This window comes from Panulirus ornatus, chromosome 44, assembly GCF_036320965.1.
Source record: "Panulirus ornatus isolate Po-2019 chromosome 44, ASM3632096v1, whole genome shotgun sequence".
NCBI lineage: Eukaryota > Metazoa > Arthropoda > Malacostraca > Decapoda > Palinuridae > Panulirus > Panulirus ornatus.
The window spans coordinates 12,346,230-12,372,379 of NC_092267.1; the positions used below are offsets into that span (position 1 = coordinate 12,346,230).

General features: G+C 39.1%; 1 protein-coding gene across 15 annotated transcripts in view; it reads right to left on the reverse strand.

The window, feature by feature from the left end:
• Positions 1 to 26,150, reverse strand: part of LOC139762749 (trithorax group protein osa-like) — a 437,278-nt gene that overhangs the window by 307,905 nt on the left and 103,223 nt on the right. For 11 of the 15 annotated variants that reach the window (XM_071687843.1, XM_071687851.1, XM_071687853.1 and 8 more), the window contains one exon: positions 1,080 to 1,982. In XM_071687843.1, coding sequence (XP_071543944.1) covers positions 1,080 to 1,982 — 903 coding nt within the window. Of the gene's footprint in view, positions 1 to 1,079; positions 1,983 to 5,536; positions 5,653 to 16,369; positions 16,537 to 26,150 lie in introns of all 15 variants that reach the window. The other 4 variants (XM_071687856.1, XM_071687854.1, XM_071687857.1 and 1 more) reach the window with 3 other exon arrangements.

A 26,150-nucleotide genomic window follows, 5' to 3' on the forward strand; every position in this document is an offset into this window, starting at 1 on the left:
AATCAGCCACCAGTGCTGTATCATCAGCGAACAACAACTGACTCACTTCCCAAGCTCTCTCATCCCCAACAGACTTCATACTTGCCCCTCTTTCCAAAACTCTTGCATTTACCTCCCTAACAACCCCATCCATAAACAAATTAAACAACCATGGAGACATCACACACCCCTGCCGCAAACCTACATTCACTGAGAACTTATGTATATCTCGCTTTTTAAACCAGGTATTCCCAATCACCAGTCCTTTTTCAGCACATAAATCTACAAGCTCTTCACCATTTCCATTTACAACACTGAACACCCCATGTATACCAATTATTCCCTCAACTGCCACATTACTCACCTTCGCATTCAAATCAACCATCACTATAACCTGGTCTTGTGCATCAAAACCACTAACACACTCATTCAGCTGCTCCCAATACACTTGCCTCTCATGATCTTTCTTCTCATGCCCAGGTGCATATGCACCAATAATCACCCATCTCTCTCCATACACTTTCAGTTTTACCCATATCAATCTAGTTTACTTTCTTACACTCTATCACATACTCCCACCACTCCTGTTTTAGGAGTAGTGCTACTCCTTCCCTTGCTCTTGTGCTCTCACTAACCCCTGACTTTACTCCCAAGATATTCCCAAACCACTCTTCCCCTATACCCTTGAGCTTCGTTTCACTCAGAGCCAAACCGTCCAGGTTCCTTTCCTCAAACATACTACCTATCTCTCCTTTTTTCTCATCTTGGTTACATCCACACATATTTAGACACCCCAATCTGAGCCTTCGAGGAGGATGAGCACTCCCCGCGTGACTCCTTCTGTTTCCCCTTTTAGAAATTTAAAAATACAAGGAGGGGAGGGCTTCTAACCCCCGCTCCCGTCACTTTAGTTGCCTTCTACGACATGTGAGGAATGCGTGGGAAGTATTCTTTCTCCCCTATATATATATATATATATATATATATATATATATATATATATATATATATATATATATATATATACACACATATATCTATGAAATGAGAGTATATGCTTAAGAATAAGAAGTCAAAATACCACGCACCTATTAACTTACCAGCAGAGTTGTTAGAAACTGTAGACTGCTGTGATGCCTCATCCACAACTGGATTACCATCAGGACCTATGGAGGGTGGATTGCTGTTGTTGACAGTGGTATTGCTCCCAGAATGATCAGCTGTGTCCAGTGGGGTACTGGATGGTGTCAACGGTTGAGGGGTGGACGTAGGGGGTGGCATGTTATTCTGGGGACTCTCACGACTACTGTTAGGCAAGCCCGGCATCCCTGGCATTCCAGGGCCATTTGGGTACATTTGGGGTCCCATATATGCACCCATATTCTTTTGGATATGCTGCTTTATATAGTGAGAGGTATGTGGGGGAGTGTGGGGCCGGGGACCACCCACACTACTGGCCCCAGGCTGACTAACTTGGCTAGGCATCTGAACAGGACCACCTTTCCCTGGCATACCAGGACCCCCCGGCATCATGGAGCTAGGCATACTTGGTCCTGGTGGACCCTGATTTATGCCTTGTCCTCCCCAACCTTGTGTTCCAAATGGAGGATACCCGTATGGTTGGCTGGGAGGAACATGGTTGTTGTGCGGTGGCCGGGGAGGGTACTGATGACCAGGTGGCAAGGATGATGGAGGGCCCTGAGAACCTTGTGGAGCTCCTGGGGGAAAATTTTGTGGATATGGCTGCATCATTGGACCCTGTGGTCTACCTGGGGGATATTGATGCCCTCCTTGATACCCCGTCTGGCCATAAGATGGGCCAGGAGGACCACCTGGTGGCATGTGGCCCATCTTTGAGGAATAACCATGAGGACCAGTAGGGGGCCCTGTTGCCATATGTGGTGGAGCACCAGGGGGGTATCCAGGCGCATGCATGTTGCTGCTGCGACCGTCACTCTGTCCACTGCCAGGGTGGGGGGGCATCACAACACTCCCCGGACCACCTGTAAATATGAAAGCACTGTAATGATTTGAGAGAGATAGAGAGGATCTCAGAACTACATATAAGTAATTACATAAAATACATCATTTCCTTCAATCAGAAGCAGTTCTTCCCCTTTAATTCAAGATTATGACCATCTCAACATCTTTCAGTATAGAAAAACAAATGCACCATTAGCACTATTCAAAACATCCATTAAAGAATTGTGCTTACTGATATGACTATCTTACACGTGAAATAAATGTTGCTTGCGTGCATTACAAAATCAGAATATTAAACCACCACTGTTTTCCTAAAATAGTTTGAGAAAACATGAAGACATTACTAGCAAAACATTTATATAAAACACAAATAAAAAATAAGGCGTAAATGATACTAAGATACACTGTGAATTAATCGACAGCAAAGAATCATCAATAAGAGAAAGAGCAAACCCTTAACTTTTGTACATTTGAGTTTCCAAGGATACAAATACCTTACAGTTATACACAGATCAAAGAAACACTCATCAGTAAACAATTAAAGCTAAACATCTAAATCACTCACATGCTTCAAAAAGACATACATGAAAAGGTTTTGATTCAAATCCTTGATTACTTAAACTTTCAAGTTTTCCTGAATTCACTCAAGATGGTTAAGAGTAACTGATTTTCGGTTATACAAGCAAAAGAATCAGGTCTCATCCACCTACAGTTTGACTATTCAAGCTATAGGAACACTTAAATGCCAAATAATTTATTTCACTCAATAAAATCAAACTTTTGTGAAGCAGTTTAAATTGGAATAGCCTGTTTGTAACCCAGTTAAGTAAAGAGAGCTCTTGTGACCTCTAATATCAATCTGTGTATCCTTTCAATACTTAGGCCAATGCTACAATATTTACATACATTACTCATTCACAGGTTACAATGCAGTTAAGTTACCAATGCTACAATCTTGAAGCAAAACATGATAAATGCATCCAATTTGTCATAACATGATAATAACTTCTTTCCTAGCGAATCAATTTACCTAAATATTTCTTATAAGAGCAAGCATCCAACAATCTATGTTATACAGCGCATATGTGTAACTTACCAACATAACCCTTGGTGTCTGCCTCAAGTCAATATTTATGCTGTATGCCTTCAAATGACCTTAAACACTATAATCAACCCCTTGCCTCCATAATCATTTAACAACGTTGTCTGAAAAAGTTTCAGTTCCTTTCTTATTATACTTTTGTAATGTATACATATAAGCAAAGTACCACAATTTTTTTTCCTATTCATTCGCCATTCATATATATATAACGAGGTAGCATCAAGAACAGAGGAATGAACCCCAAAGGGAAAATCTTCACAAGGCCCCCTTCTCTGTTCCTTCTTTTGGAAAAGTAAAAACTGGAGGGGAGGATTTCCAGCCCCCACTCCCATCCCTTTTAGTCGCCCTCAAAGACACGCACGGACTATGTGGGAAGTATTCTTTCTCCCCTATCTCCAGGGATAACCACACAAAATATCTTTGTATAAATGTTGTTTCAGAAGATATAGGATTTACATAAAGCTCCTATTTTGATACCTTACACAAAAATGAAAAATACTATCATTTGATTGTAGAAAGAAAAAATTTACACTTTTCTTAACTGTTAAGAACAAACACATAAATGATAAATGGTAAAGAAATAAGATAACTTGATGAAGGAATAGTAATGATGGTTTTACTTTACTCCACCCTCTATCATTAGTGGAAGCATCAACTGAGTCAGAGCTAATCTCCTAATCAAGCAAAAAGTCATCTCAATTGATATCACTACCAGTCTCAACATCTCTATAAACTTCACTTGATATTCTGGGGATGATAAAGGGTAGAAACAGTTTAGGAAGGGATAGAACTGCTAATTTTATGAGTTACGTGGCTCGGTCACGTTGTCATCTGCTTGGGATTGTAAACAATGCTTGCCTTGCCATCTACTGATGGAAAATGCAACTACGTTCACTCAAGTGATTCCTGTCTCAGGAAAGCAAGAACACAGGCAACATAAGTTTATTTGGGAAGACTTTCTTCATAAAATTCCCATAAAAATATACTGGGGATACAGAGGTAAGCAGTTTTAAGTTGAAGGAACAATACTTTCAAACAGAAATTCCAAGAAGTAGCAGCTTTCATTCACACAAAAACTTTTTCCAATTCCTCACTTCACAATGCATAAAAAAAATCAATTCAATGAAGAACAACAGGTTATGCTGTCTCTGTAAACTTAAGTGAGTCACTGATTAAAGGTTAAATAAAATTTACTTGTTTGCTTTAATATATACTGCAGCTTCAATACTTTTCAGGCAGTGAATTTGTAGACATTTAACACCATCATTCCCAGTAAAGCATCATTTTAGTGATCTCCTTGATTTACTTAATATACAAAATGTGTTCATATACTGACTAGTAATCTAGCTAATATTCATATCTGATCTCCTTGATTTACTTAATATACAAAATGTGTTCATATACTGACTAGTAATCTAGCTAATATTCATATCTGATTGTGGTGTCTTATGTAGCATGACCGGTAATTCCTTGATGCTAATCTTTCCTGTTGTAAATGGGCAAAACCTGGAAGAAGGAATCTTTCAACAGTTAAAACATGGTAAAGATTCCCAAAGCTACTAAAACTTCAACTCAAAAGACAGCTGAGTTAATCCCCATTATCATAGGTATCAACCATGCATTTTTGGGAAGAAATATGTTATATGACTCCTATATCTTATTTCTCCAATGGCCAATAACAAACTGGCAAAAGCACACTTCAGTTACGGCTATCTTGGATGAAAGGTAAAGTGTTCGGAAAAGAAAGTACAGCAGGGATTAATCTGAGCTCCTCATGTGTTTGCACACCTAACTCTTATATGTGGAGAGATTACAAGATTACATAAAGACAAAAGAAGGAAAAAGAATTCCACAGCTTGAAAGGGATGGGGAGGCACTCCTTGTGTGACTGGTCGCAATACAAACTAAAGGAAACAGAGGCAAGGTGTGTTTTGCAGGTTCAGGTCTTAAGTGCTGGGGCATACAGAGACAGACAACTCTCGCCAAAATAACACCAGTAAAACAGAGACTTGGAAGCAACACCACAAAAAAGGAGGGCTGAAGAGAGGTGAGAACAGGATAAATAATAAAGCAGAGAGCTTCTTTCCATTGTGGCTATGAGAGGTGGAACAGCCACCCTCAATAAGCGAGTCACACTCCACATTAGAGTGAATAAGACTCATGCAGATATGGATTAATTTGTTGAAAGAAAAATAATTGTAACAATCATTCAAAAACTCCAACTTTTGGTAGTGGATTGTGTATAGTTCATTATGTGAAGCTTCCAGGGTAGGGAATGGAGAGCTGTTATTATTGGAGGGTAGAATTATAGTGTTTTGAAGTTTGGCACACGCATGCTTCACTTTGAATTTTGGTGAAAAAATACATAAAAATGAAGAGTGTTGTTATAAAAGATATTCTATTTCAATCATAGGATTTATCAGTTGTGATCTGACTCAAAGGGATTCATTACCAACAATGCCTTCTACCCACCAGCCATGTTTTGTTATCCATTTACAAGCAAACAAATAGCTGATTTCAGCAGACAGAAGCTCCAGATTCTTCTGTTCATCCTTATACTTTTGCTGATCATGTACCATCTTACACAACTGGAAACAAAAATCAATCTGTAATATTCATGAACCTAAACTGCATTTTTCCATACCCTTGGTTGTAATCATACCTATGTTAGCAAATATTGTGTAGTTGCAAGGGATATTTCCAATATATAATTATACATTAACTTAGTTATAGGATAATACATTTGATAAGAGCATGACTTCATTTGTATAAAGCAGCATGTCCTTCATCAAAAGCTGCACAAAAGCAAAAAACCACTAATGTATATTACATCAGCAACAGCTTGTAAAATTTCAATTTAATGTCATCCACAAATTACATAACAATAATTCATAGTTGTGTCATTTAACAGATACAGCATGCTTAATACTTGCCTTGAAATAAAAGCAAATTATATAAAAAGCCCAGCACCAAAGACCCTTGGTGGATGCATTTGCTCTATCATGTTACTGGTGGTGCATTTTATTGCCAACTCCCCTAAAGGAAACAATGTTTCCCAGGTTGCATTTGATATGCAGTTATGGTACTAAAATCTCAGGACACTCTCATAAGCAGGATTACAGGGCAGGCTGCAACACTCTTATGAAGACAAAGCCAGTAACCATAGGTATACAAAACATATCCAACATGAAAATGATTAATTTCTTTTGTCTATTAGCACTTTCATGAACCAGAGAGCAAGCTCTCCTGTTACCCTGTGGCAAACAAGGTATGTCAGTCACCTGGATAAAAATATTCACAGTAAATCTATGATGCTGCTTTTGCTCTTAAATTGTTATTTTACATGCATCTGTTCATAAATGTTTGCTTTATAATACTGTGTACAGTCAGCAAAAAAAAGTTTATCAAAACTCTTGAGTTTCATGGATTTCAAAATGAGCAATGTTACTTCAAATGTTCCAATACTTATGATTATTTTTCTATTACTAATACATTATGAAATCCCTTTCTTGTGCCATATGCTTTAACTCAATGCTTGAAGTACTATCAAAATCTATTTGTTTACTGAAAATGGACAAACATGTGTAATCAACAATTATGAAAATACTCATCTTAGCCCTTACTTTAACCCCCATTTTTGATGCAGTACTCATTTATCAGTGCTGTGGTTCCCTGCCCCCACCAGCTGCTAGCACAAGTGGGCAGACACCAAAATCTATCAGCCACTTACTAATTCAACAAAGAAAAAATTTAGTTAGTGGATCACACGTCATCACTGAACTGAGGTGACCAGGGAAGATGATGTTGAAATCATCAGGGAGAAGTATCACAAAACCCACAGCCCGGCCTAACAGCACTTCTTTCCTAACAAAACAAAATCTTTATAACCAGCCGATGCTCCCTGGATAATCCATCACATTAAGCAGCCTATGCAGCAGTGATATCAAGTGTTCCAACACTCATGACAATGATCTCTACAAGCAACTTTACAACAAAGTGCAATGTAAAGTATGAACCATGAAGGAGGCTCATTACTCAAACAAGGTTCAGCCTTTAAAGAAGGCCAACATCAGTCATTGGTATGACAATAAAAGAACTAACTAGCTGTGACAAGCAAAAGCTCTCCCTCTTTCTTTGTGTAAACCAACTTAGCAATAAGAGGGCCACACAACAAATTAACAATCTCTCTTCAATCATTTGCCAATAATTACTACAAATTATGTGGCTAAGTGCATTCAGTGCCTCAAAATCAAATACTCAACCACACCCATAGATCTTTCAGTGAAACTGTATAAGGAAATTTCCCACAAAATTAGCTGCACTGCTAACTGTCATAATCAATGCTTCACTCAAACAATCTAAATTCCCCACAGCCTGGAAGACAGCAATTATCACTCCACTACCCAAATCCACCTATCCTCAGTCTCAGCTCAGAAGACAGCATTTGTCACTCCACTACCCAAATCCACTTACCCACAGTTTCTTAACAGCTTATGACCTGTTGCAATCACTCCAGTCCCAAATCTGATTTGTGAAAGTTTTGTGTTTGACTGGGACTATGCTCATACAGCTCATTCAGTAGACTTTCAGCAGTTTGAAAACATGAAGTCTTCCTCCACTACTCACTGCCTGTTGGCCTTCTAGAATTCACTTTATGCAACATGAAACTTGTTGCTCACCTCTGTCGATTTCACTATGGCTTTCAACTTGGTAAACCATGTCATCACCATAAAGAAAGCCATTAACCTGGGATTATAGGGGTCTCATCCTATCTTGTGGTCAGCAGACTTCCTGACCAGATGACACCAAACTGTCTGGTTTAGAGGAGCCACATTGGAATTACTCCTAAAAACATGAAGTGTACCCCAAGGAACCATGACGGGACTGCTCTGTTTCCTAATCCTTATCAATGAAGCTTTAAAGTACACAAACCACCACTGGAAGTGCGTAGACAACCCCACCTTTGGCACCAATATCAACAAGAACTCTCCTGACGACAGTGCCCTTCAGCAATTATCAACAACCTTCAGGAGTGGACCACAGCCAACAATGTCACCATCAACAACACCAAGACTGAAATGATGCACATCATCCTGCCCCCTGAAATCACTCTAGGTCCAGACATCCTCCAGGTAGTCAAAGACATCAAACTTCTTGGTGTCACAATAGATGATGGTTTTAACTGGAACAGTCACATAAGCAGTAACATCAACTCCTTATACCGTCTCTACCTTCCCAGCCAACTGAAATTACATGGTGTACCACCAACCGAGCTCAAGAATGTTTGTTCCACCTTCATTGTACCTAAACTCACTTATGCCTATCCAGCCTGATCCTTCTCACTAACAGCTACACAAAGAAACCAGCTAGAGAGAATTAAGAAAAGGGCATGAAGAATCATTCTGGGCCCTTCTTACACCTAAAAAGAGCCCCTCATCTCACTGAACCGGTACATCCTCTCCATCCAACACCATCAGCTCATACAGCAGTTTGGTCATAAACTGCTAACACATCCCCATCACAAATACCTCCCCCGCATGCCCCTTCATCACAGGCCAGCATTCGTCACAACAACTGGCTTGTTCCAATCAGAGCTCATTCAGATAGATATATGAAAAGTCCTATTCTTACCACTGTGAACTTCATAAAGTCTATGAACAAGTGCACACCTATGCAAGTGAACAGCTTAGTTTTGTGCTACTTATGCTATGCAGAATGTCAACTGCTGGATAACTGTGACCTTGCAACACTTAATGTTCCTTCAAGTTCATAATGTATAAACCATATCATTTATGCTAAACATCCCTACACATCTGCCACCCTGGCTATCTGAATGCACCTCACCTACATGCTTATCCAAAGTGGGGAAATATCCATCTCACCCTAATCTTATGCTCTTGCATGATTAGTTACCAAGTAAATATCAAGACCACCCACTTCTGTGATATCTGTAACACCTCAACTGTGTATCTTCAGGCGATTGGTAGCCTAATTCCAATAAACCATTATTTATCTATTTATCTTATTTGCTTACCTATTGAAGATGAAACACATGTACATATTTCAAGCACAAATGGAGCCAGTGTTACCAGCACCTGCCTGACCTTGACAACACTGCATCTAACTGGTGTCTTGTAATTTTAAAAACCTAAAATTTACTGCTACAAATAATCAACAAATCACATACAACATGGAAAAATCTTTTATATAAAACAAAATAATAATTACAATTCAATTCCTTGCCTTAGGTAAAATATACAATAAAACATGTGCACTGGGAACTCACTTGATACTCAAGACTTACTCTCGCACTTTTAGCATGTTGTGCTGAAACATCTATAAAACTTTTACGCATTAACAAGTCATTAAAGTGGACAAATCATCGTCCTGAGGTGACATTTTTATTGCTGTATGAATTCTGAAACTGTATGGTCAAAGGCATTTTCCTTCTAAACAACTTAAAAACCGAGATTCATAGGATTGGAAAGTAAAGCTAAGTGATGAGTTATGGGGTTAAAAAGTATTTTTGAAAGCTGAAGGGGTAAGGTGCCACTTACCAAATTATAAGTAATTACGAAAGATAATCAAAAAGGAATGAATGCATAAACTAACATCATTGGAAAATATAATAATTTTGCTAAGGAAAACAATTGAACAGGAGGACAAGGTATACATTAATCATTATGACATCAATATTATGACATCAATATTTTGACTGAGTTTGGTAAAGTGTGTGAAAGAAGAAAGTTAAGAGTAAATGTGAATAAGAGCAAGGTTATTAGGTACAGTAGGGTTGAGGGTCAAGTCAATTGGGAGGTGAGTTTGAATGGAGCAAAACTGGAGGAAGGAAAGTGTTTTAGATATCTGGGAGTGGATCTGGCGGCAGATGGAACCATGGAAGCAGAAGTGGATCATAGGGTGGGGGAGGGGGTGAAAATCCTGGGAGCCTTGAAGAATGTGTGGAAGTCGAGAACATTATCTCGAAAAGCAAAAATGGGTATGTTTGAAGGAATAGTGGTTCCAACAATGTTGTATGGTTGCAAGGCGTGGGCTATGGATAGAGTTGTGCGCAGAAGGGTGGATGTGCTGGAAATGAGATGTTTGAGGACAATGTGTGGTGTGAGGTGGTTTGATCGAGTAAGTAACGTAAGGGTAAGAGAGATGTGTGGAAATAAAAAGAGCATGGTTGAGAGAGCAGAAGAGGGTGTTTTGAAATGGTTTGGGCACATGGAGAGAATGAGTGAGGAAAGATTGACCAAGAGGATATACGTGTCGGAGGTGGAGGGAATGAGGAGAAGTGGGAGACCAAATTGGAGGTGGAAAGATGGAGTGAAAAAGATTTTGTGTGATCGGGGCCTGAACATGCAGGAGGGTGAAAGGAGGGCAAGGAATAGAGTGAATTGGATCGATGTGGTATACCGGGGTTGACGTGCTGTCAGTGGATTGAATCAGGGCATGTGAAGCGTCTGGGGTAAACCATGGAAAGCTGTGTAGGTATGTATATTTGCGTGTGTGGATGTGTATGTATATACATGTGTATGGGGGCGGGTTGGGCCATTTCTTTCATCTGTTTCCTTGCGCTACCTCGCAAACGCGGGAGACAGCGACAAAGCAAAAAAAAAAAAAATCAATATTTTGATCATGATGGAATCAGTAAAACTATGCAAGTTATTTTTCCTTTTATTATAATTATAGGACTATGGGGCAGGAATGGCAATAAATATGCAAAAAAAAATTCATCTTATGATGGGAATATGATATATATACTCATGTATAGTTTGATCTTGTGCATAAGTCTAATCCAACTTTCAAAAAAAAAATCATTTTACATGTCTCACTTACAAGTTATCAAGTTTTTGAGGGATACCCTAGGTATACCAATACCTACCATATACTTCCTTAATCATTGTGGATATGTTGTGTATTTTACCCCATTCCTGTTATTTGCTACAATAAATATGCATATCATATTTTGTTACAAATACAATGCTCTGGTGTATTAGAGGATTTTACCACAGATATGGGTTTAATGTTTTTTTGCCAACATATATGGAATGTAAAACATTATATAAATGAATTAAATTTCAACCACAATTGGTACTGTAGTGTTATTCATACAACATGAAACTCCTAAAACATGAATCAAAGCATGGCGTGGAGCCTTGTTCCTCAGGTACAGGAGAGAGAGAGAGAGAGAGAGAGAGAGAGAGAGAGAGAGAGAGAGGGAGAGAGGGGGAGAGAGAGAGAGAGAGAGAGAGAGAGAGAGAGAGAGAGAGAGAGAGAGAGAGAGAGAGAGAGAGAGAGAGAGAGAGAGAGAGTAGAATAAAAGCTAGGGGAGTGGATGAGGAGTGATAGATATTTAGAGACACAGTACTTACATGTGAAAGATGCATATGGCATGCACAAGGTAGGAGGTGGGCAGATTTGAAAGGAGAGTGGGTGGTAGGATGAAGTGAAAATGATGTTGCTAGTGAAAAAAGATCACATATGATTGGCAGTGATATAAGTGAAAGTGGCAGGAGTTTAAGAGGAAGGTACAGGGGTTGAAAAAGAGGAAAGGAGGATGTATAGGCAGTCGATAAATTCAGTGCAAACAAGAAAAGAAATGGGAACACTGACGAAGGGCAAAATGGGGAAGTGGTAACAAGTAGTAATGAAGAGAGGAGGAGACCGAGTGAGTATGCTGAAGGACAGGTGACTGTGTCTGACGACAGGGTGGCAAATGTAAGGTGTTTGGGTTTGGGTGGTATGCAAAGCGAGAGGGTCATGAAGAGTGGTCTGGTGAAGAGATAAGTGGTGGAAGCCTTGCGTTAGATGAAATGGGGCACGGTGAATAAAGTGGATGGTACTGCAGTTGAATTTACTAAGTCTATCAATCAATCTATCTATCTAACTATATCTCTGACACCTGTTCCAATTGGAACTCCCTCAAAAGGATGGCCACAGCAATAGAGTTACCACAATATAACTCCAGTGCCACTTCTTAGCCTTTATGCCTCATCCTTAATAGGCTACTGACAGACGGTAATTCTAGGGCAGAGTTTGCTGAGGCTTCTCTCTAATGTTCCTACTGACTGATACAACTACCTAATGCTCCTGCCTAAAAGTTCCTACCTACTTCTATCTACTGCTCCTACCATTTTGCCAAAAGGCAGGGATAGTGCACAGTGCTCACTACAGGAAAAACTACTTATGAAGAATGAGCTAAGAGTTGTGTTGTCAAGTGTTATGTATGACAAGGAGACTGTATGTTTTTGGACAGAATGCAAGTAGTCCACGTGTTAGTGAGGCAGAAAGAAAAGACAGCTACATAGGTCACAGGAGTGCAATCTGACATCCACTGAAAGGGGGTAACTGTATTGTTGATTGGTTAGTTAGGATTTTCAAAGTATGTATGGAAAGATTTTCAATGTATGTGTGGACCATGGTGAGGTGCCTGAGGACTGGCAGAATGCATGCATATCTTGTGCCATTGTATAAAGGCAAGGGGGATAAGAGTGAGTGTTCAAACGACTGAGGTATAAGCATATTGAGTGCACTTTACAAGTTGTATGGGAGAGTAGTAATTATGAGAGTGACTGCAAGTACAGAGCATCAGATTGGGGAAGAATAGTGCAACTTCACAAGAGGAAGAGGATGTGTGTCAGAAATAGAAGGATTTATACATGGCATTCATTGTTCTGGAGAAAACATACAACAGGGTTAATCAGCATTGCATGTGGAAGGTCTTATGGTTATATGGTGTGGAAGGAAAGCTTTTAGGAGCAGTGAGAAGATTTCATCAGGGTAAGGCATGTGCACAAATGGGAAGAGAGGAGAGTGAGTGGTTCCATTTGAAGGCTGGTATTTGGCTGGGGAGTATGATGCTTCCATGGCTGTCAAATTTGTTTATGGGGAGGTGGTGAAGGAGGATAATGCAAAAGTTTTGGAGAACTGGAGAAAAGGAGAGTATGCAGTCTGTAAGGGATGAGAAGCCTTGGGAAGTGAGTCAGTTGTTGCTTGCTGATGATATTGCACTGATGGTAGATTCAAGTGAGAAACCAAAGAAGGTGGTCACCGAGTGTGGAGGTGTATGTGAAAGGAGGAAGTCAAGGTTAACTGGGAATAAAAACTAGGTCACTAGATTTAGCAAGGTCGAGGGTCAGGTTAGCTGGGGTGTAAGTATGAATGGAGATAAACTGAAGGAAGTGAGGTGTTTATGATACCTGGGAGTAGACATGATAGCAAACAGAACCATGGAACCGGAAGCAAAACATAGGGTGAGCAAAAGTTCTGGGAGCATTGATAAATGTGTGGAAAGAGAGAATGTTGTCTGGGAGAGCAAAAGTGTCTGTTTGAAGGTATAGTAGTTCCAACAATTTTACACAAGTGCAAGGCATAAGGCATGGGGATGTGCAGATGAGTATGGAAGTACTGGAAATGAAATGTCTGAGAACAATATGTGCAGTTAGGTAGTTTGACCTAGTAAGGAATGAAAGGGCTAGAGAGAGCTGTGGTAATACAAAAAGAGTGGGGATGAGAGAAATGATGTAGGTGAGCTGAAATGTTTTGGACATATGGAGAGAATAACCAAGAAGACATTAACAAAAAGGATATATGTGTCAAAAGTGGAGGGAACAAGGGGAATAAGTAAACTAAATAGGAGATGGAAGGATGGAGAGAAAAATAATTTGAGATCTGGGCCTAAACATGGAAGAGGGTGAAAAGCACGAACAGATTAGACTGAACTGCAATGATATGTTATACATGGGTTGACTTGCTGTTAATGGATTGAACCTAGGTATTTGAAAGTAGCCTGGATAAATCATGGAAAGGTCTGTGGGGCCTGGTTGTGGATAGAGAGCTGCAGTTTTGGTGCAGTGAACATAACAGATAGGGAACAAATGCAGGTGAATCTGGCTATTCTTCATCTGTTCCTGGCCCCACCCCACAGATGCAGAAGGAGTCAATCAATCAATCGATCGATCGATCGATCAATCGAGAGAGAGAGAGAGAGAGAGAGAGAGAGAGAGAGAGAGAGAGAGAGAGAAATATTTGCATGTTTTTAAAACCTCTTCATAGGCAATAGCACAGGCAAAAAGTGATGGACAAAAAGTTTGATTAAACATAGGGCAAAACTATAGCATTGCAAATCAGTAAAATTGCTGCAACCACAGCTTCAATACTAAAAGAATGGAATAAAACTAACAGCCACAAGCCAATAGCAGAAACTGTGCACTGTAAAATCATCTGAAAGAGTACTTCCAAAATAAAAAATTTATACACGAAAAAACTGACTTGCACAGTCTACATCTCTCACTTCAGATGAAGTGAATTCCCAAATAATATGTAATTCATTATAATAAGATCCTATGAGTGCTTTAAGTTGATGTGCTGATGTCCTGCACAAAGATTTTGTGAAGACCTCTGAACATAATACTGATGTCCTATGCACAGATTTTGTGACTGCCTCTAACAAATGGTAACATGGTGTCATGAGACGCTAAAGGTGAAAGGCATAATGGGTAGACTTTGTCAGCAATTTTCAAATTCCTACACTACTGTTCTCAGGAGTAATTATCGTCTCTACCAAATGGTATTATGATGTCATGAGGGGCTAAAGGTGGAGGGTATGATGGGAATACTTAGTCAAAAATTTTCAAATTCCTACATTAAAGCTTTCAGGAGTTATGAACCACCACATCAAGAAAATTCCCAAGCATTAGTTCTGAAAAGCTATATGCTTCAAAATCTTATATCTTACTACCCTTTTTCCTTGACTTCATGCTCACCAAAGCTCAAGTCTTACTACCCTTGTTCTTAAATTCATGCTCCAAAATCTTCAGTCGTACTACACATTCAACTTGATGCTACAAAAACTCGTCTTACTACCCTTTTTTTTTTACTTCACAATCTAACATTAGCTAAACCACAATGAGTTTCATGGCATCACTCACAGAGAATCTCCAAATCAATGAAATCTTCATTAGCTTAAAATCAATCTAAAACAAAAATCAGATATTTGTAATGCATTTCCATGGGATGAAATAATGTATGAGGTTTGCAGGAGATAAGTTTTGCATTACACTCAGATCTTGCCACAACACATGACTGGATTGTAAAACACCTGGAAGTGGTAATACAATATGACTTCAACTTCATTAAACACCATCCTCTATCAATATCTTATCTTTAACTCAACTTTCATTCATATGTGGTGGATCAATATATACCACAGCACTAATCATATCACTCACATACATCTTCACATTTTCTCCAATCTGCTTAGGTGAACACAGGCTTTCACACTAGCATACTTGTTTCTTGATAATAAACTTTGTATCTTACATTATAATAATTTGTGAACACTAATTCACCTATTCACACCATCTTATCCACAAATCCACTCTATTGTAATGATGAAAATAATTCTCTCATCCTCACATGAAATACCTCAAACCTTAAAACATTTAATTCTGCATGTCATATTTTTCAAAATGAAATTCTTCTTACACCTTTAGTTATACTATCTCTGTCATGCCTTTCACGGAGAATCTCTTCTCATACCTTTAATCATACTATCAAAGGCGTTCTTCACCAGCCCATCAATTACCAAGCATCATACAGTCATGTCAACTCAAAAGAACTCTCTCTTTGATTTCATTACAAACATACTTTTCTTACATTTTCATTCTTTTCTCTATCTCTTCATCTTCATTTTTCCTCTCTCTCTCTCTCTCTCTCTCTCTCTCTCTCTCTCTCTCTCTCTCTCTCTCTCTCTCTCTCTCTCCCCCCCCAAAAAAAACTTACTGCAAATGCTACTAACTTAAAAATGGCTAATTTCTTAACAGTCTGGACCCTGTTAAACTTACATCCATACATGCACTTAACTCTTTGGTTAAGTGAATTCATCTCCATTGCTTAATTCTCCTCTCGATTTCAGCATTTTCATGAACATCCTTACTGATGTTTCTCATCAAAGACCCAAATCAACGAACAAAATTAGTAATAATTCTCCACACAGAATGATATTCCACTGAATGTCTTCATAAAAATAAGAATCTTGCTCTTACACATATTCATTTAAACATTCACCTCCTTCACATGACAAAGCAAGTACAGCATCAAGATGGTGGGACGAATATTGTATATGCTTTAAAAAATCTTAGTGCACTCTTTCTAGCTTGACTGTAAAATGGTTGTTCACTTATAAAACTTTTAATACTGGTGGTAGATGCTGATCTGGAAAGCATAGTAAGAAGATTCACTACTTGAAATAATTAAATAAAATAATTGGAATACTGGGAGGAGCTACAGATACTCGACCTTTCTCACTGGAATGCAGGCTCAAAGAATGGTGGTGGCATATGGTCACAAGTGAGGCATTCAGTTTCCAGATATTATAGCAGTGGTGCTTTCATCATAACAATTATGTAAATTATTCCAGGATGTTCATGCATGGTCATCCGGCCACCCTATCAGCTGCAGAAAACCTGTGCAGTGTGAAGATAAGCATGTTATAACACAAAATAAAGTAATCATATACATATATCCAGACCACATTGCCAGACTAACGTACCACACTGCACCTAAATGGAATTATTTCTCCAACTTCCTTCTTTTTTTAATACATCTACAATGATACAAAACAAAACAAAATTCAAAGTATGCATTTTCAAAATATCCGAATAAAACAACCTCCATAAATATAAACAGATACTGTTAGAAAGCAATGTTATCTGTGGTACCTGAATAAAACAAACCAGAAGAATTTTGGAAACCTATAAGCCTTGTTGTCAATGATGATATTACATTCCCCTCAACTCCACAAAACAAGTAACACAACCACTATACATTAAGTCAGCACAACAGTTCAAAAAGTATATACAAAAAAAAGGCATAGCTTCTAATATTTCATTACAATTCTCACAAAACTTCCTAATTAACTGATGTGTTCATGTTTCACAAAAAGTAAAACCTCCACATCAAATGTTTTCACACAACTACTAAATTTACCAATCTGATCAATCTTTTGATCTTTTTGAGGCATCCTTCAAACCAACGATTCCTATAAGGTAACAAGTAGCTGTCCCTGTCCTTGTGATAAAATTCTAAATGAGCTGCCAGTGATAGTGTAATACCAAAAAGTTGTTATATATGAACCATGTTGAAAGGGTGCAGTACTGCTTGCCTTTCCTTACACATAACATCTGTTGGTTTTAGAAGCAATTCCACCTACAATGGTTGGTCTCTCATATGCCTGCCATGCTGCTCCTTTAATTATTCAAGACTGTTGGAACCATCATTCCATGTACAGTAAACCACTGATTTAACAGATTTCAGATTCAACAGACCAGGCAAATATATCAATTAATAATTCAAAAAACTAAATAATTAAAAATTCTCAAATGCTGCACCATGCACATTTCATATTGCTCTTGTTTTTGGTAGTGTTGGGTATATTCGCTTTTTTCAGTCTCAGACTCCCTCAAGCTACCGTGCAGTCAGGTAGTAAGTATACAGAGAACTGTGATGTTATTCATTAAATAGTTTTGCAATCCTTACAAATAAAAAGACATCAAGTGATAAAGGAGTTAAAAGAAAGCTTATGAACTGTATACTGTATACAGTATCACTGTATATTGTAACAAAATATGGTCCACAGGTTATGCTCTCATTTAACGGACTTTCAGCAGAAATGGACACCCTCTCCACCAATTAGTCCATTAAATTGAGGGTTTACTGTATATGTAACTAAAAGGAATGCACTGGATGGTGAATTTCATCATCTAGCCAAATACCAAACCTGCTGGATAGTTGCAAAAATCCAGCCTGGATAATCTAAGTGGATAGCACAATTTGCTCTCTCTCTCTTACTTGACTGCCATTTCACGCATTAGCAAGGTAGCACCAGGAACAGAAGAGGAAAGACCACATCCACTCAAATCCATTCTAAAGCTGTCAAGTGTAATGCATCGAAACAAGAGCTCCCCATTCACAACCAGGCCTAACAGACCTTTTAATGGTTTAACCAGATGCTTTACATGAACTGGTACAGTCCACTGACAGCACGACAACGCCAGTATACCACATCAATCCAATTCACCTTATCCCATGCAGGCCTTTAACCCTCCTTCATGTTCAGGCTCCAATCATTCAGAATCTTTTTCAGTCCATCTTTCCATCTCTAACTTGGTTAGCCATCCCCCCCCCCCCCCCCCCCTCTGACATATAAATCCTCTTTGTCAACCTTTCGTCACTCATTCTCTCAATGTGTACACCATTTCAGCACATGCTCTTCAGCTCTCTCAACCACACTGTTTTTATTACCACACCTCTCTCTTAACCTTTCTTTACTCAAGTGACTGAACCACTCTACTTAACTATCCATCTATATCTCTGATATCCCTTCCCTTGGGAACTTCCTCAAGGGGGTGGCCACAGCAAAAGCATCTTCATAAGAGCTAAATTCCTGTGCCACTTTTTAGCCTTTACTGCCTCACACTTAACAGGCCACTGGCATAGGGTAACTCTAGTGCAGTGTTTTCAGATGCTTCTACCTAAAGAGTCTAACTAATGCTCCAACCTACTGCTACTTAATCCTCCCACCTACTAATTCTACATATTGTTTCTAACTAATGCTCCTGTCTAATGTTCCTACCATCTACTTATGTTTATTGCTCCAACTAATTTGCCAAAAGGCAAAATCTAGTGTTACAAAGAATAAGTTGTGTGAAGTAGGTGTTACCAAGTGCTATGTGTGAAAAGGAGAGGTTGTATGATTGTAGACAGAATGCCAGCAGTCCATGTGTGGGTGAGGCAGAAAGAAAAGACAGCTACCCAAGTCAAAGAAGCATAACTTGACAATCACTTTTTGACAATCACTCAAGTGATGCCTCACTAAACAGTTGTCACTAACCCTCCCAATACCAAGATAGGTAGTACTGGGAGTGCATGTGAAAGAAGTAAGCTGACAATAAATGTGAACATAAGCATAGTTATTAGGTTCAGGATGGTTGAGGAGACACGATAGCTGGGGTATGAGTTTGAATGGAGAAAAGTTGGAGGAAGTGAAGTGTTTTACAAACCTGAGACTGAATATGGCAGCAAATGGAACCATGGAAGTGGAAGTGAGTCATAGGGTGGGTGCAGGGACAAAGGCTCTGAAAGTGCCAAATAAAAGTAAGTTAATTACGTTTAACAAGGTAGAGGAACAGGTTGGTTTGGAGTGTGAGTTTGAATGGAGAAAAATCAGAGGGGGTGAAGTATTTTAGATATCTAGGAGTGAATATGATAGCAAATAGTAGTGAAAAAGGGCAAGTTTGAAGGTATAGTAGTTTTAACAATGTTATATGGATGCATGTCATAGGCTGTAGATGAGGATGTTTGGAGGTGTGAAGTGGCTTGATTAAGTAACAAAAGAGTAAGAGAAAGGTGCAATAAGAAAAAGAGTGTGACTGAGAGAACTGATGGTGTGCAGAAATTGTAGAGGTATGGAAAGAAAGAATAATGAGAGGTTGACATAGAAGATATATGTGTCAGAAGTGGATGGATCATGGAGAAGTGGGAAACCAAATTGCAGATGGGAGGATGCAGTGGAAAAGAATTTGAGTGCTCAGGGCCTGAACATGCAGGAGGGTGAAAGACATTCTCAGGATAGAATGAACTGATATGATGTTGTATACATGGGTCAATGTGTTCTCACTAGACTGAACCAGAGCATGTAAAGCAACCAGGGGAAGCCATGAAAAGGTATGTGGGGCCTCGTAGATAAGGAGCTGTGGTTTCAGTGCATTACCCTCCAAAGATAGAGAATGTATGTGAATGAATGCGGCCTCTGGCACTACCTCGCTCACATGCGAAATGGCACTCGGCACCTTCCTCTTGACCTCCACTCTATCCACAACCAGGCTTCAGAGAATTTTGCATAGGTTACCACAGATGCTTCCCATGCCCTAGTTCAGCCCACTAACGGCATGTCAAACCCTGTATATCTTATCATTCTAATTCACTCTAACCCATGCATGCCTTTCAACCTCAGGCATGTTCCGGCCCAGATCACTCCATTCTCTCACCTTCAATTTGGTCTCCCAATTACTGTTCCCTCCACTTCTGACACACACACACAGGCAGGGCAGGGGTGTGTGATGTCTCCATGGTTGTTTAATTTGTTTAAGGATGGGGTTATTAGGGAGGTGAATGCAAGAGTTTTGGAAAGATGGGCAAGTATGAAGTCTGTTGTGGATGAGAGAGCTTGGGAAGTGAGTCAGTTGTTGTTCGCTGATGATACAGCGCTGGGTGGCTGATTCATGTGAGAAACTGCAGAAGCTGGTGACTGAGTTTGGTAAAGTGTGTGAAAGAAGAAAGTTAAGAGTAAATGTGAATAAGAGCAAGGTTATTAGGTACAGTAGGGTTGAGGGTCAAGTCAATGGGGAGGTAAGTTTGAATGGAGAAAAACTGGAGGAAGTAAAGTGTTTTAGATATCTGGGAGTGGATCTGGCAGCGGATGGAACCATGGAAGCGGAAGTAAATCATAGGGTGCGGGAGGGGGCGAAAATCCTGGGAGCATTGAAGAATGTGTGGGAGTCGAGAACATTATCTCGGAAAGCAAAAATGGGTATGTTTGAAGGATTAGTGGTTCCAACAATGTTGTATGGTTGCGAGGTGTGGGCTATGGATAGAGTTGTGCCCAGGGGGGTGGATGTGCTGGAAATGAGATGTTTGAGGACAATGTGTGGTGTGAGGTGGTTTGATCAAGTAAGTAATGTAAGGGTAAGAGAGATGTGTGGAAATAAAAAGAGCGTGGTTGAGAGAGCAGAAGAGGGTGTTTTGAAATGGTTTGGGCACATGGAGAGAATGAGTGAGGAAAGATTGACCAAGAGGATATATGTGTCAGAGGTGGAGGGAACGAGGAGAAGTGGGAGACCAAATTGGACGTGGAAAGATGGAGTGAAAAAGATTTTGAGTGATCGGGGCCTGAACATGCAGGAGGGTGAAAGGCGGGCAAGGAATAGAGTGAATTGGATCGATGTGGTATACAGGGGTCGACGTGCTGTCAATGGATTGAACCAGGGCATGTGAAGCATCTGGGGTAAACCATGGAAAGTTCTATGGGGCCTGGATGTGGAAAGGGAACTGTGGTTTCGGTGCATTATTACATGAACGAATGTGTGAACAAATGGGCCTTTGTTGTCTTTTCCTAGCGCTCCTCGCACACATGAGGGGGGAGGGGGTTGTTATTCCATGTGTGGCGAGGAGGCGATGGGAATAAATAAAGGCAGAGAGTATGAATTATGTACATGTGTATATATGTATATGTCTGTGTATATATATATGTGTACATTGAGATGTATAGGTATGTATATTTGCGTGTGTGGACGTGTATGTATATACATGTGTATGGGGGTGGGTTGGGCCATTTCTTTCATCTGTTTCCTTGCGCTACCTCGCAAATGCGGGAGACAGCGACAAAGCAAAATAAAATATAAACTTCTCCTCATTCATTCTCTTCATACAAACCATTTCAGCATACCCTCTTCATCTCTTCTCTCAACCACACCCTTTTTATTACCACATCACTCTCTTATCCTTTCATTACTTGCTCGATCACACTTACCACACACCACATACCGTCCTTTTCATCATTTCCAACAAATCCACAATCCACACAGCCATAATCTATACCCCATGCCTTGCATCCACATAAAATCATTGGGATTACTATAACTCCAACCATATCCATTTTTGCCCTCCTAAATAATGTTCTCCCTTTTCACATTTTCCTCAGCACTCCAAGAACCTTCGCACCCTCACTGACCCTATGACTCATCTTAGCTTTCATGGTTCCATTCTCTACCATGTGCATTCCCAGGTATCTATTTAATCAAATTTATTCTCAATTTCCTCCTTTCACAAGCTTCCTAACTCAGTCCCCAACTTCTGCAACTCCTCACTCGAATCTGCCACCAATTCTGTATCATCAGCAAACAACACCTGACTCACTTCCTTTAAGTTTTCTCCATTCATGCTTACAACAACAAACTTGTCCCTCACCTCTACTAAACCTAATACCCTTGTATTTATTCAAATTTACTCTAAAGTTCCTCCTTTCACAAGCTCTTCCTAACTCAGTTCCCAATTTCTGCAACTCCTCACTTGAATCTGCCACCAATTCTGTATCATCCGCAAACAACACCTGACTCACTTCCTAGGCCCTTTCATCCCTCACAGACTGCATACTCACACGTTTTCCCAGACTCTCAAATTTACCACCCTCACCACCCATTCCATACATACACTGAACATTCATGGTGACATATACACCTCTGCCATAGACAAACCTTCAATTGGAATCATTCATTCTCCCCACTTCCTACTGTACACATGTATTACACCCTTGATAAAAACTTCTCAATGCTTCTAGCAGCTTTTCTCCCACACTGTATATTTTTAAGACCTTCCTCTAGGCATCTCTATCAGCCCTATCATATGCCTTCACCAGATCCATAAATGCCACACACAAATCCATCTGTTTTTCTACATATTTCTCACACTTATCATAAACACCTCATCCACACATCTTTTACCAATTCAGAAACCCAACTGCTCCTTCCTAATCCAATTCTCTGTACATGCCTTCATCCTCTCACTCAATATCCTTTCATCCAACTTACCTGTTATACTTAAAAACCTTATAACTCTGTAGTTTGATCACTCACCTTTATCCCTTTTGCCTTTATAAAGTGGCTCTATACATGTTCTCTGTCAATCCTCAGGCACCACACCATAATCCATACATACACTGAATATCCTTATCAACCAATCAACAACATACTCGCATCCTTTCATAATAAATGCAATTGCAATACCATCCACTCCAGCCATCATGCCACATTTCATCTTACATAAGGCTTTCACCACCTCTTCTCTCTTTACCAAACCACTCCCATGACTCACTTTGCATACCTCCCCAACCCAAACACTATACATCTGCCACTCATATTCAACAATCCTTCAAAATACCCACTTCATCACCTCCTCACTTTTGTCTCCTAACAGATGCTCCCACTCATTCTCTTGTCTTTCACACATAACTTACCTTCTTCCAAAACATCTTAATCTCCCTAAACTTTGCTGATACTCACTCACCCCAACTCTCATTTGCCCTCTTTTTCAACCCCTGCACCTTTATGCCTACCTCCTGCTCTTTAGCTTATACATACCCTAATTATGTGCACTCCTTCCCTCTAAGTACTGCCCAAATGCCTTTCTTTTCTTTCACTAGCAACTTTACTTTATGCCACAATTCACTACCTTTTCTAACCTAATTAGCCCACTAACATGCCACATGCATTTCTTGCACGTCAGCACTGCTTCCATAAGTAACTCCCATTCCACACCTAACTTCATTTACTCTCACCTTTTGCCATTCTACACTCAACCTCTCCTGATATTTCTTCACACAAGGCTTTTCTCCAAGCTCTCTTTCTCTCACCACTCTCTTCTCCCCAACATAGTTTCCTCTTTTTTTGAAAACTACTACATATCTTCACTCTCACCTCCACAAGGTAGTGATGAGACATTCTACCAACTGCACAGTTACATCCAAAAGACTTTCTTTTACACGCTTTCAATTAATATGTAATCTAATGATGCCCATTGACCATCTCTCCTATTCACATGTGTATACTTGTGTATATCCATCTTTCTAAACCAGGTATTCCCAATCACCAGTCCTTTTTCAGCACAGAACTCCACAAGCTGTTCACAATTTCAATTCATAATACTAAATATCACCTGTGACCAAGTTATACCCTCCACTGCAAAACTTCTTACCTTCAAATTTAGATCTTCAATCAAATTATTAATACCCAGTCTTTTACATCAAAACTGCTTAAACATTCACTTAGCTGTTCCCAAAACACTTGCCTCTTATGATCTTTCCTCTCATAGCCAGGTGCATTACCACTAATAATCACTCATCTCTTGCCATCCACTTTCATTTTTACTCACATCAATCTATAATTTACTTCATTACACTTTATCACACACTACCACAACTACTGCTTAAGCAGTACTGCACTCTTTCCTTAGCTCCTGTCCTCTCACCAACCCCTGACTTCACTCTCATGACATTTCAAAATCATTCTTTCTTAGTACCTAAGATGCACTTCACTAAAAATCAACAACATTCAAATACCTAGCATTATATAAATTCATCAATTTTAAGAAGAAACAGAAAAGCTTTACATGGAGATCAGTTTGGGATCCTACATGAATCAATGGTTAAGTCTCAACTTTTGCTGGACTGACAATTCAATAATTCAAACATATGTTGACCTACTTCATAAAATGGCCAATTAAACGTCAAAATGAACCAGAGATACAACCAACAGCATCAAGCTCAAGTAGGCTGACTCACGCTGTCTAAACACTTAAAGTATACCTATACATGGGTTAAAAAGCAGTCACATCTATTATTTCCCTAACCACTTATTCCACAATCAAACGTTCCCCGGATTTTCTGAAATCTACGGTTTTCCAAACAATCTGTGAGGATCAAAACCTCTGAAAATCTATAGGAATACATAACAATAAACTAACATTCTTTCCTATTTAAAGAGAATTAATAAAAAGGCTTATCAAAATCAACGCATGCATTTTTCAAACATTCTACTGAGCTGTAATGTTTAAACAGAGCAACTTGCACAAAAGTCATAGCTGGACAATGTTACACACAATTTCATCATTAATCACTCAATATATTACAGTGAAACTTCTAAAATCCTATACCTGAACATTTATAGTAATAACCTCATTATCAATAACCAAAGATTGGTATCATCTCAATTTTGCTGTTTATACAAGGAGTAATCATAAAATTCAATCTTGACCACAAATGCAATCCTTGTCATACAATGACCAGGTATCATTTCCTTATGCAGCAACTTTGTTCTTGAAAGTGTAATGTTGCACTCATACAACCTGGGTGGATTACAAAGAATTAAGTCAAAGAGCAAAGCAATTCATCAACTGTCTCAACCTGCTCTCACACCTTAATACACTTTTTCTTCCATATTTCATGATGTTACTTTGATTTCTGCTAAGAACAGCATGCTGTCTGCATGCCTCCATCACTGGCAAGACTATGCAGTACTCCATAGGCCAAAGGCAACTTGGGGATGGGTCATTCTGATGTCTTGTTTCTTTGCCCTTAAGTTTAGGAACTCCTTACCTTCATATGCCTTTAGAAACAACTACAATCTCCTTTTACAAAGGCTATAATTTCTTCCTGAACTATAACCATCACTGATTTTTCTTATTTCTTTGCCCTTTATTTCAAACTCAAGGCCTATCTTCACTACGAACTTCAGTCCATGATTGAAGTAAATAGAAATTACACTATGTGCTGCATCTACCACTAAACATACATTTCAACTAACCACACCTGATTTTGCTAAAAGGTGCAATTAAAAATGAAAATTAAATCATACAACAATCTTGTTATTTTTGTGAAACATGAAGAACTGTACGTCATTTGTTCTATGCCATATCATGAGAGCAATTAACCTTTGACCAGCAAAATAAAACTGTGTTATGTAGGTGAGGGCACAGTGTTTGGGGAATGGGTGAATAAAAAGCTTAAAGGCATAATACCTTATCAAAATAGAATGCAAGCCACTCAGTACAGCTGGACATGGGATGATGCTATAGAATTACTGCCCACAATCCCTTAAGAAGTCAGGTGAGATTTTAAGATGAAGTTAAAATAACAAAGACCTGTCTTTCTTGAAGGTTTTCACAAAGTATAAAAAAATTGAGTATAAATGCAGCATTTAATAAAGTCTAAAAATGTTGAGAAATGTATAGATACATCAACATGAAACTAGATGCATTTCTTACACTTGTCCATATTCGTCCTGTACTTTGTAAAAGATGTTTAATAATTGTAACATGACCCGTGAACAAAGTACCTTCAAACTGTTAGGGTTTGTGCCTAAAAATCACTATGGAAAGACCTTCAGCTCTTCTGTTTCCTCATTAATTTGTAAGTCAAAGTCCTTCTCTGATTTCAATATTTTCCTTCCTGCATTTGATATGTTTGCCA